The sequence below is a fragment of the Pipistrellus kuhlii genome, unplaced genomic scaffold (assembly GCF_014108245.1).
Source record: "Pipistrellus kuhlii isolate mPipKuh1 unplaced genomic scaffold, mPipKuh1.p scaffold_m20_p_17, whole genome shotgun sequence".
NCBI classification, from domain to species: domain Eukaryota; kingdom Metazoa; phylum Chordata; class Mammalia; order Chiroptera; family Vespertilionidae; genus Pipistrellus; species Pipistrellus kuhlii.
The window spans coordinates 2,248,609-2,260,958 of NW_023425482.1; the positions used below are offsets into that span (position 1 = coordinate 2,248,609).

The 12,350-nt window shown below is 46.4% G+C and overlaps 1 protein-coding gene across 1 annotated transcript; it reads right to left on the bottom strand.

Moving 5' to 3' along the window:
• Positions 1 to 2,295: 2,295 nt before the first annotated feature.
• Positions 2,296 to 4,787, bottom strand: LOC118720829 (major allergen I polypeptide chain 2-like). Its single transcript, XM_036441194.2, has 4 exons — positions 4,632 to 4,787; positions 3,957 to 4,138; positions 2,419 to 2,506; positions 2,296 to 2,388 (listed from the first exon to the last, which is right to left on the bottom strand). Exons 1-3 carry the CDS (start codon positions 4,693 to 4,695, stop codon positions 2,426 to 2,428), a joined length of 327 nt encoding a protein of 108 aa, XP_036297087.1. The 5' UTR covers positions 4,696 to 4,787; the 3' UTR covers positions 2,296 to 2,388; positions 2,419 to 2,425.
• Positions 4,788 to 12,350: the final 7,563 nt, after the last annotated feature.

Sequence of the window (12,350 nt, forward strand, 5' to 3'; positions counted from 1 at the left end):
AAAAACCCTTTAAATGCAAAGTCTATGGGAAAGACTTGCTACTACTATAATTTAAGTCAACACATAAAGATTCACTGGAGAGCTTTGAGTATGGGAAAGCTTTTATTCTCAAGTCATACCACACAACACCAACAGGTTCACATGAGATGAACCATTAAAGGTAGACTGGCATTCACTTAATATTCATCTTTACCCAGCATAATAGGATTCTCACTGTAAGGAAGAATATTTTTTATGACTTCATGAAATAGACAAAATGCCTTTCCTGCCTGGCTGGTGTGTCTCAGTGAACCAGGTCACAGTTTGATTCCTGGCCAGGACACATCCCCAGGTTGCAGACTCAATCCCCAGGAGAGGGTGTACTGGAGGCAGCTGATCATTGATTCTCATCACCAATGTTTCTAACTCTCCCTCTTCCTACCTCTCTGAAATCAATTAAAAAACATTTAAAAAAAAAAAAAAAAAAAAAGCCTTTCCCTTGCTCTCCTGTTCCCTTGGTTAAATCCTCTCATTTATCTTGCACCTCCACGGCCTGTTTTCTCCAAGGCTGCTGGCTTCTGGCAGGGCTGTGGGGTACTTCCTGTTCAGTGTAGAGCCCTGGAGCCCTAACTCCGTGTGAATCCCAGCCCTGTAGCTGGGAGCCGTCTCTTACTAAACCTGCCTCTGCTTTAGTTTCCACATTGGTAAATGGGTAATTTAGTGCTTACTTCACAGGGCTCTTATGAGAGTAAATGGTGGGGGACCCTGCCCAGAGTGCCCGGGATGTTAAAGGCCTATTTGCCATACCACGCGCGCTCAAAGGCAATGACAGCAGTTTTACTGTATGCACTGTGCAGGGGTACCTATGTGTCATGCAACACTGATGTCAGTATTTTAGCAAGAAGCCTCTTTTGTCTGAGTTAGTATAAAATGTGCTACTGAGCAGCTGCTTTGCTTGCAATAAAGCATGTCCCATCTACCTGTGGCTGTTCTCTTCTTCCTGTTCCTAGCTTCCAAGGAGGTCCCATCCCTAGCAGAGGGACTTGGACCCAACAATTGACTTCATGTATGACAAAAATGAGAACAGGATCTGTTGATCCCTGAGCAGGTGTAGGTTGACAGGTGTGGCTACTTATTATTGGTATTGTTATTACCACTGCTGATGTGGCTACTTATTATTGGTATTGTTATTACCACTGTCAAGCCTGAATTAAGACCTTTAAAAACAATTTTTGAAGCTTTGTGGTTAAACAGCACAGATACCAGGGACAAACCTGAATTCCTAACTTAGAACAGGTGATGCCATTTTTGTCCATTTAAGCAATTAGATTATTTCTTTGATCTTTTTTTTTTTTTTTCATCTATAAATGGTGCCTTTCAGGGAATCTGCATCATTTGAATGCCATAGGAACACAGAATGAATCCTTTTCTTCCATTTAACTTAGGACGTAAAAGACTAAGACAGTCCTAGCTGGTTTGGCTCCATGGATAGAATGTCAGCCTACGTACTGAAGGGTCTTGGGGTCTATTTTGGTCAAGGTCACATGCCTAGGTTGTGGGCTCGATCCCCATAGGGGGTGTGCAGGAGGCAGCTGATCAATGATTCTCATTATTGATGTTTCTATTTCTCCCTCTCAGAAATCAAGACTATATTTTAAAAAAACAAAAAACTATGACATACATGCGACATCAACAAGATAGTGGAATAGAAGGTTCTAGTTTTCATTCTCACAAAAACTTCAATTTGACAATGATCCACCTACACAAAAGGCCTTCTCCAAAGCCCTGGTATCCAGGTGAAAGATTTAATCACTCAGATATATCACAGAAATGAGAAAAAATGATTTGAGGATAGGGTCAACAGTGTCAGTTTATCTGCATCACCTCTACTTCAGACCAATTTGGATAAGCCCTGAGAGAAACCTCCATTCAAGCTCTTTTGTTGGGAAGAATGAAATGAGTGTTTGAATAAATGCCAGAGTCAGAGAGATGCGTCTGTAGTTGTTGACAACATTTTTGTCCTTCCAGGCCAGTCAAGTCTGGAATTACATTTGTTTCTTAACTTCATCTTCATATACAATGCCCATTTATGGATGAGGGACTAGCCTCAGAAAGACAAAACAACTTGTCCAAAGTCTTAGAGCTTGTCTGTGACAGGGCCTAAACTCACCCTGGTTCTGCCTGACTTCAGTCCCCATAATTTAACTATATGTCACTCCTCACCACCTTCCAACATTCCCTGCAGGCCTCATGTATTCTCCCTACCCTCCCTCCTACCCCTCAACCCCCACACAGTGCAGATGCAGCACACAGGCCTGAGTTGTAGTTGCTTTATTAGAGTCAGCCTGATGCAGACAGGTGTCTGGATTCCAAGTTCAGGTGAGAATGGCAGGAAGACTGAGCTCAGAGCAGGCATCAGTGGCAAAGATTCACCTCCCAAAACAGTTCAGTTTAGAAGTTCAGTGACATCCTTCTTTATCGTGTCCACTGCGTAGTGGATGCATTCCTTGCTGGTGGTGATAGTGCCCTGAAGAGAGTAAGATAACAAGAGAAGAGGACATGATCCCCCAGCAGAGCTATCCTATCTCCCCAGATCACTCCCACTCCTCCCCGTCAGTGACTGAGCTCCATCCCCAGCAAGAACCACTGGCCCACAGCCACCACTGGAGGGGCTGTGATCAGTCAGGCCAGGATGAGGATGGCTCCTAATTGCCCAGGCACAGGTATTGGTCAGGTGTTTCAACAACCAACAGAACCAGAAAGGGAAAGAAATGAGATGGTTCTGGAGGGTATGGTGGGGCTGGGCCTAAGAGAGTGTCAAGGTGGCTGAGTCAGTTTCTGTGGTCTCTCCTGTACCTAAGACTCGTCAGGTGCATCAGATGAATGTTTATGCATGTGTTGTAAACAATCTCATGTGCCCTGTGTGCCTACCTTAATGCAAGAAACTCTGCTTCTTGAAAAACCTCTCATTTTGCAGTAAGCACTTCAGGGGAAATAGAGTAAGGGACAGAGACTGTTCAAAATCCACGTGACTGTGTAAAAAGAGCAATAAAGACAGCTCATCAGGAGGTATATTGATAGCCCTGGTGAGCAGTTACCCATAAGTAGAAGGTGTCTTAGGGACCTTGGGACTAACACGACATAGTAGGAATTCTGGCTTGTGGGCACTGCAACAATGAGGTGGAAGTGGGGCTCAGAGCCGGAAGAATTGTCATCAAGGTGGGCACAAGAGGAAGTGAAACAGACTGAAAGCCAGAAGCCTTGCAAAGCCAGCGAGTCCCTTCTGGGAAGAGTCTAAAAGTGGTGCTCATTTTTTTGTTTTTGTTTTTTTGTTAATCCTTACCCAAGGATATTTTTTCCATTGAATGGAAGAGAGAAACATTGATGTGTCACATCGAGATTGATTGCCTCCCACACGCTCCCTGACTGAGGCCAGGGATTGAACCTGCAACCCAGGTACATGCTGTTGGTTGGGAATTGGGCCCGCAACTCTCCATGCGTAGGCCGACACTCTAACCACTTAGCCACGCTGGCCAGGGCAGTGCTCATTTTTTATATTTCTAAAATAGAGCATCAGGACTCCTACTTGTGCAGGAACTGAAGTCTCTCTTTCCTGCCAAAGGTTAAATTATTGATGTTTCTATTTCTCCCTCTTCTGCAATGTTAGCTCCCCTAATCTGGGAAAATCACATAAGCCAACATGCTTTCTATATTACACTGGCATTAGTCCCCTGTTTCCAGTTGTGTGAGCTAATCGGCACAATAGGGACATGTATGATAGAAGAACAGGTTGGATGTGCATGTAGCATGTGGTTGTATGTTATATATGCTGTGGAGTGGAGCTAGATTTATGAGCTTGACTATAGCTCTTATCTGTCATGTACCCCATGGTGTCATGGTCTATTTTTATGTGACATTTTGTAATATGATGTATGCATGTCGCCAGAGTGAGGGCTGGAGGGAGGAGAATAAATTACCATGACGATCAGATCCAAGATCTTGGATTTGATTCCCGCCTCATTGTAGCAGTCCTGGATTTTTTCAAGGGCTACTTTTTCTGCTTGGGTAGCGTGGACCAGATCAAGGCTGACATCCAACAGTAACTTGCTTCCAGCAGCCAACGTACCGAAGATTCCATAAAAAACAGGGCAAGCTTCCGCTGAAGACAACAGATAAAAAACACCCCTTCAAAGGAATCCCAGGGTGAAAGGTTCCTGTTTCCCCACCACCTGAAAATAACTCACATAGCCAGGTTTCCTGACTCACCTTCCATGACACCTGCCCTCTCCCAGGACTACTTACACTCCAGACAGAGTGCACATTCTCTGAGAGGCACTCCCAGCTGAGAGGGGCAGTAAGAGGGGCTAGGGTTAGAGCCCCACTGCCCCTGACCATGGGGCCTTCAAATAAGCACCACTACCCCATCACTGCCCCTGTGTGTGCATAGCTGCTGACCTCCATCTCCAAGCCTCTCCCTCCACTGAGAGACTGGAAACCTCGGGGGCTTTCTGCAGGACTCCTGGGCAGTGATCTCCCAGCTGATCCCTAAATTTGCTGCTAGAAGCTGCCCAGAGATCCCCATGGCGGCAGGGTGTGAGACAGAGTAGGGCAAAGATCAGGAAGGTCATCTCTTCTCTCCTTCCTATTCTTACCCATCTGGATGCCCAGCTCTCTGGTCACCAGCAAGGCCAGCACAAGCAGTGTTGCCTTCATCATGTCAGCTGATGGAATGCTCTGCCCAGGGCAGTTTCTTCTACTTTATAAACAAGTTCCTTGAGCCCATCCCACACCCTAGGAGCTCCAACAGCCTGAGGGCAGGAAGCTGGCACGTGTGGCCCCTCAGCCATCGGGGTGTTAAATGTGGGAAGCAAACTCTGAGAGCAAACCTGGAGAAGATGTGGTCTTTACCTTTGCCAAAAACCAGTCGGAACTGACATTTCTAATTTACTTCACTCTGGGCCAAATGTTCTGTTGTCCATCACCATCTGTCACATCTTTCCTGGTCATTCTTCCCCTAAACTATTCTGTCTCCAAGTGCAATACTCTCCCAAAATGTAGAAACAGAAGTCACAAGAGGGGTCAAGGTGAGTCTACGCCACTGTAGCTAAACAAGAAATCACCCGGAAAACTGACAGGCAGGTTGAATTTCTGGAGGTGAGTATGGGGAGGGGGGCCTGACTGGAGCCCCTTGAACAGCATAGCTGCTGCAGTAGCTGGATGGGGCCCCAAGAAGGAGTGACCCCGTCCTTGGGCTCTGAGTCACTCACTGTCAGGGAAGTTGCAGGACTTGTGGCCATGAGGTTTGCCCATTTTTAGATCCCACTACCAGTTTCCCTCTTACCCAAAGGGGGCAGATTTCTTGGCACCTTCTTGACTCCCAGTGGCTCCAGCCTTGTTGCTTCACCTAGCTGTCTCTCCCTCCAGCAGTGAACCTGCCCTGAGAGGGGCTGACTGCACAGCACATCCAGAAACATGAGTTCTCGAGCAGGTGTGGGTTGTGTAGTCTGTCTCTGTGTCAGACAGAGACAGGGGTGTCCACAGCCCTACAGGCCATTGTGGGCTACAGACTAGAATGCCAGTCAGACAGAGGTGGCACTCAAGCTGCTCAAACTCTCTCAAGAGTTAAACTGAGCCTTCTGCTCCAGGAAAATCGTTTGTTGGCATTAACAAGTTGAGACAGTTCATTAAAATTCAGCAGAAAGAATAAAGTATGAAGTCATAATCCAAAGTATAAAGTAATACATGTGAGTCCACCCTGATGTAAATGATTAAATAAATAAATCAATGGTGGAGAAGGGAAATGCTCCTTACAGAAGCACTCCAAGCAATCCGCAGACCCACGCCCAGGAGGTGGCACGCACCACCCTCTCCAATTAAGAGGGGCCAGATTGAGTGACTGAAACCTAGCAAAAATGATATTATCAAGTGACCAAGGCTAAAATGACCAGAGATAAAGCATTGATGCTACAGATGTCTGGATGTGATGTGACAAGGCACTTCACCTCTGTGCTGTCTTCCCAAGAACCCAAAGTCTAAACCCCGGTCTAAGTTATGAGAAGAGCAGCAGACAAACTCAGCTCTGGGGCCACTCCACACAACTTGGCCAGTGCTCCTCATGGCAGCCAAGGTCATGACAAGGAAACAAGGAGAGGCTGAGAAGCCGACCCAGCCTGAAGAACCAGGAGGGCATAACAATGAATACAGTGTGCTTAGGGTGTGGGTTGGATCCTGGAACACAAGGAGCATCAATGGACAAACTAGCGTGAAATCAAATAAGTTTGAAGTTCAGTTAATAGAGTAATGTGCCAATGTCAGTTAAGAAGTTTTAACACATCTTTGTCACTTTTCTGTAAATTTAAAATGATCTCAAGATAAAAATTAATTAAGATAAAAACTTCCATTAGGAAAGAGCTACACATGTTGCGACTCCTCTGCTGGCCTATCCCGCAGTTAGTCCCCCGACCTCACCAAGTGTCCCCACCATCTGGAGACGTCTCCGAGGGTCTTGTGGCACACACACCCCACCCCTGGGGCTGGGCGGCATCAGCTCACAGAGCTGGGGGAGGACTGCAGGAACTGCCCTGTGAAGGACCGCGGACGTGTGATTCTCGCCAGGTGTACCCCCACACGGAAACTGCTCCAGGAAGAGAAAGAGCCACCTGTGCCACTGAGGACATGTAGTGTTTACTTTCTCAGCTGACAGGTGCCCAGAAGCTTCCAAGGGGCATCAGTGACCTGAGGCCTCATAGGGTGATCCTCAGAGGGACGGACCCTGGGCATCAGTAGCCGTGGCAAGGAAAGACTCTGTAGGGGCCAATCAACAGCTGGAGTATAGTACTTGGTGCCTCTTTGCCATGAACAGTTATCGGATATGAATCCTGTTTGGCATAGGGTTCTGATTGGGGTCAGAAAACATGTGCTGTGTTCAACTCTGGACTTCAGCAAAGCTTATTCCAGCAAAAAAGCTCCTAATTCTGATTTATCAAAGCATTTCAAATCTTTATCTTATTTAATTAATCCAAGGCAATGTTCATAAGCACATATATAGCAAATATAAGTGAAGTGTTCCTTTTTTTTTTTTAATTGATTTTTTACAGAGAGGAAGGGAGAGGGATAGAGAGCTAGAAACATCAATGATGAGAGAAACATTGACCAGCTGCCTCCTGCACATCCCCCACCAGGGATGTGCCCGCAACCAATATACATACCCTTGACCGGAATTGAACCTGGGACCTTTCAGTCCGCAGACCGACGCTCTATCCACTGAGCCAAACCAGTTTCAGCAAAGTGTTCCTTTTTATATAAACTCCAAAGAAATGAGATATTCCTTCCATTCATCTAATAAACATTGATGAAGCACCTACCGTGTGTCAGCCGAGATTCCAGTCCTACGAATGTGGCAGCACGCACAGCAACGCCCTCACGTTCCTGGTGCTCATCAGACATCTAAGAGGGAGTGGAGGACAAGCCACAATGGCAAGAAGTGCTATGGAGAAAGATGAAGTTGGGGGAGAACAGATGCTATAGTAGAGGGTCCCCTTTTTATATAAGGGGTCAAGAGTGTGGAGGAGTCTCTCTGATAAGGTGACAGTTGCAGTGATCTGAGGAATTAGGCAGTGAATTGTGCTGCACTTGGAGAAAGAGATTTCCAGGCAGGGAGGGAAACACCTGCAAAGAGCCTCTGCAGAATACTTGATGTGACCAAGAAGCATAATGGAGGCCAGTGAAGGTGGAGAGAAGCATAGGGATTCGTTAAGAGAGGCCGCAGGGCAGGGAGGAGAGGGCTAGTGTACAAATCGCACAGGGGTTGTGGGTCACAGCAGGCTTGGCTTTTCTTTAGATTGTATCTATAAAGAAGTGATATGTGAATAGTACAGAGAAATGCAAAAGGTTAGGGAGGACATGAAATTTCTCTATCAGATTGAGGTGCTATCAAAATAAGCAGGTGCAGGGAGAAATCAAGATGGCAGCATAGGTAAACACCTGAACTTGCTGCCTGGCACAACCACTTTAAAACTACAACTACAAGTAAAAGACAAAATGAATATCATCCAGAACCACAGGAAGGCTGGCTAAGTGGAAATTCTACAACTAGAAGGAAAGAGAAAAGCACACAGACTCAGAGAAGCTGTGGAAGTAAAGTGCAGAGATACGGAGGTGTGCAAGTGGAGAGCTAGCAACTGGGGATGCAGTTGGCTTTTTCAAACCACAGGGAGACACAAGCTCCTGACTGCTCTGAACTCCAGTTCTGGGCAAGACTCTGGAGACCCAGGCTCATAAGGGGAGAAACTGAACTGTCTGGCAGCAGGCAGAACTCGAGAACTTTCTCTCAGAAGTGCTTGCAGTGATTACCAAGGGACACTGAGACCCGGGGGCCTCTTAGGGCAGGGCTGACGGGAAGCCATTGCTGTTTTCTCTGCCCTGAGACTCTGCCCCACCAAGGTGTGCACAGAGGCTTTTGTGTATGAATGGCTTGGTCCTTTGAAATCTAAACTTACCTAACAAACTGAAGCTGAGTCAGTGAGACCTAGAATATCCAAAAGAAGGCCCAAGGCCCCACATCAACTTGCATTGCTTCACAGCTGGGTCTCCAAAACCCAAACAAAGAAGAGGAATCTGCATAACTCTCCATAGCTCCTGATGAGTGGCCTCAGACAGAGGCTAAATTAGCACCTACTTGGAGATCCAAGAGCCAGTGTACCCAGGGGTCAGAGTAGGACCATCCACATTACAACTCCTCAGATCCTAAGGGACACATTCAGGGGACAAAGCCCCACTGAAGCAAGTCTTGCCTCATAAGGGTGTCTCCAGCACAGAAGTTCTCCCATCTCAGACACAGCTGTTCCTCACAGCCAACTGGCCAGGAATTTAATTCCTCCCAGTAAGCCAAAACCAGTTTGGCTCAGTGGTAGAGCATCTGTCTGTGGACTGAAAGGTCCCGGGTTCAATTCCAGTCAAGGGCATGTACATTGGCTCCAGGCACATCCCCGGTAGGGGGTGTGCAGGAGGCAGCTGGTTGATGTTTCTCTCTCATCGACGTTTCTAGCTCTCTATCTCTCTCCCTTCCTCTCTGTAAAAGATCAATAAAATATATATTTTTAAAAAATTCCTCCCAGTGACACCAACAACAATCAAGACTTAACTATAACAAGACTGTACACACAGACCATAAAGGGGTGCACCACCTCAAGTAACTGGGGAGGCCAACCAACTGGGCCCTATAGGACACCTACCACACAAAGCCACTCTATCAACTCAGGGAAGTAGCCAAAATGCGGAGACAAAGAAACAGGTCACAAATGAAAGAAATGGAGAATTGGAGAGATCCAAGATGGCGGCATAGATATACATCTAAACTGCTGCTGTGCACAACAATTTCAAAACTACAACTAAAAGACAAAATGTCTATCACCCAGAACCATGGGAAAGCTGAGTGGAAGCTCTACAACTAGACTGAAAGAGAAAAGAGCATTCAGGGCACAAGCGCCAAAAAACTGAGGTACAGAACGTGCTCGCACATGATTTGGCTGGCGGTGGATCCTGGCTGGTGGAGGGCATTGCTTTATTCAGCCCAAAGAGAAACAAGCTCCCAATCTCTCTGAAATCCAGTTTCTGGGGAGAAGCTGAACTCTCTGCCATCAGGTCGGAAAGTGAGGGTGGCTTGCTTGCAGAGCTGCGCACAAGAATAATTGCTGGGGCACGAGAAGTTGGGACGCGGTTGGAGAGCAGAGATGGCTGACTAGCAACCATTGCTATTTGCCACACCCTAGCCTAGTGACACCCTGAGACTCTGCCCCGCACAATCTTCAAACACACCCAAGCTCCAAAAAGCGGCTTTTGCATACAAATGGCCTTCTCTATTGCAATTTAACCTAGCAAACTTGCAACCCAGTGCAGACAGCTTCAAAGCCTCCAAACTCCAACCAGGGAGGGGAGGACTGTGGTTCTTGCTGTAGCTTCTGCAGGGTGGCCTCAGACAGTAGCTGAACTGCACTCCATTGGAGATCCAGAAGCCAGTGTACCTAGTGGTCAGTGTGAGACACCAGATTTCAACTACTCACATTCATAAGTTACACATTCAGGAAACAGACTCTGAGCACCAAAGCCCCAGTGAAACAAGGCCTGCACCATAAGTATGTCTCCAGCACAGCAGTTCTTCCATTATAGACACAGTGGGTCCTCACAGCCAATTGGCCTGGAGGTCAATTTCTCCCAGTGTTCTAACAGCAATTAAGGGTTAACTACACCAAGACTTTGCACTCAGCCCACAAAGGGGTGTACCAAGAGCAACCACCTCGGGTGATTGGGGAAGCTGAGCTACTGGCCCCTATAGGTCACCTACCACACAAAGCTACTCTAACACAGGGAGGCAAACAAAATGCGAGACACAGAAGCATGTCACGAATGGGAGAGATGGATGACACAGAGTTCAGAAGCACATTTATAAGGTTACTCAAGAATCTTCTAAAAACTGGTGCGAAACTTGAAGAGACCTTCATGGACCTTAATGAGAATGCCCACAAAATGGAAAAGGACGAGTCAGAAATTAAGCATACACTGTCTGAAATAAAGAATATACAGAAACTCAACTGGAGATCAATATACTCCAAGAGTCAAACCAAAGATTTGGAATATGAGGAAACAAAAAAACACACAAACAGAGAGGCAGAAAGAAAGAAGAATCCAAAAGTGTGAGGATAGTGTAAGGAGCCTCTGGGACGGCTTTAAGCATACCAACATCTGGATTTTTGGGGTGCCAGAAGAAGAGAGAGAGCAGGATATTGAATGCCTATTGAAAGAAATAATGACAGAAAACTTTCCCTACCTGATGAAAGAAATAGACTTACAAGTCTAGGAGGTGCACAGACCCCCAAACAAGAGGAATCCAAAGAGGACCACACCAGGACACATCATAATTAAAATGCCAAGGGCAAAAGACAAAGAGAGAATCTTGAAAGCAGCAAGAGAAAAAACAATTAGTTACCTACAAGGGAGCATCCATATGACTGTCAGCTGATTTCTCAACAGAAACTATGCAGGCCAAACAGGAGTGGCAAGAAATATTCAAAGTGATGAACAGCAAGAACGTACAACCGAGATTGCTCTACCCACCAAAACAATCATTCAGAATTGAAGGTCAGATAAAGAACTTCACAGACAAGAAAAAGCTAAAGAAGTTCATCATCACCAAACCAGGATTACATGAAATGCTAAAGGGTATTCTTTAAGAAAAGGAAGAAGAAGAAAAAGATAAAGGTAAAAATTATGAACAACAAAAAGGCATCAAATACATACAGACCAACAAGTGAATAAAAAATCTGAAGAACAGAATGGACTGGTGTATATAATAGAATCAGGGACATAGAAAAGGAGTGAACTGACAGACCTCCAGGGGAAAGGGGTTTGAGGGGTGCAGGAAGAGACTGGACAAAAATCATATACCTATGAATGAGACAGCGGGGGAGGGGTGGTAAAGGCATGGGGTGAGGTAGGAACCAAGTGGATGGGAGCTATGGGAGGGAAAAGAGGAACAACTGTAATAATCTGAACAATAAAGATTTAATTAAAAAACAAAGTAATAATAATAATAGTCAGGTGCAGACTTGGTCTACAGGCAACTAGGTCTTCTGGGTCAGCATGTAGGGGAGGATTCAGGGCTCAGAAACAGATTCAGGGGTCTGGCTCAAGGGAGGCCACTCAGCATGTCAAGAACACTGTGATGAAAACAGGAAAGGCAGCAGTCACCAGAGAGCCTGTAATCTAGCCTTCCCTTGGCCTGTGCTAGCTATGAGGCCAGCTAAGCACTGAGCTTCCTGAGAAATCCTTAGTGGGGACCAGACCGCCGACAAGGACACAGGTCGTTGTGATAGGCTGACACTGGGTATCCCTCCGGAGGCCTGATTTGGGGACCTTTTTTGCCCCTTTTCCTAGTCAACCTAGGATATTTCAGGGTTTTTTTTTAAATATATTTTATTGATTTTGTACAGAGGGGAAGAGAGAGACAGAGAGTTAGAAACATCGATGAGAGAGAGTCATTGATCAGCTGCCTCCTGCACACCCCCCACTGGGGATATGCCCGCAACCAAAGTACATGCCCTTGACCGGAATCTAACCCGGGACCCTTCAGTCCCCAAGCCGACGCTCTATCCATTGAGCCAAACCGGTCTCAGCGGATATTTCAGTTCTTAAGCTTTTAATGTCGGCTGACCTCCAACAGCCCCGGAGAGGACAGGGAGGCTGAGCCAGTGCCCTGTGTTGACTTGAGGGATTTAGGATTTTGCCAATGTATACACTTCCTGCCTCCACAGCCCTAGGGAATTCCAAGCTGTGACCTCGGCAGAATCTCCTGGAAAAGGAGGCATCAGATACAG

Coding starts and splice junctions, on each gene's coding strand:
- LOC118720829 (XM_036441194.2), bottom strand. CDS start 4,695: ATGATGAAGGCAACACTGCTTGTGCTGGCCTTGCTGGTGACCAGAGAG. Junction 4,139..4,631: donor AGAGCTGGGCATCCAGATGG/GTAAGAATAGGA, acceptor TGTTGTCTTCAG/CGGAAGCTTGCCCTGTTTTT. Junction 2,507..3,956: donor TCTTGGATCTGATCGTCATG/GTAATTTATTCT, acceptor TACTCTCTTCAG/GGCACTATCACCACCAGCAA.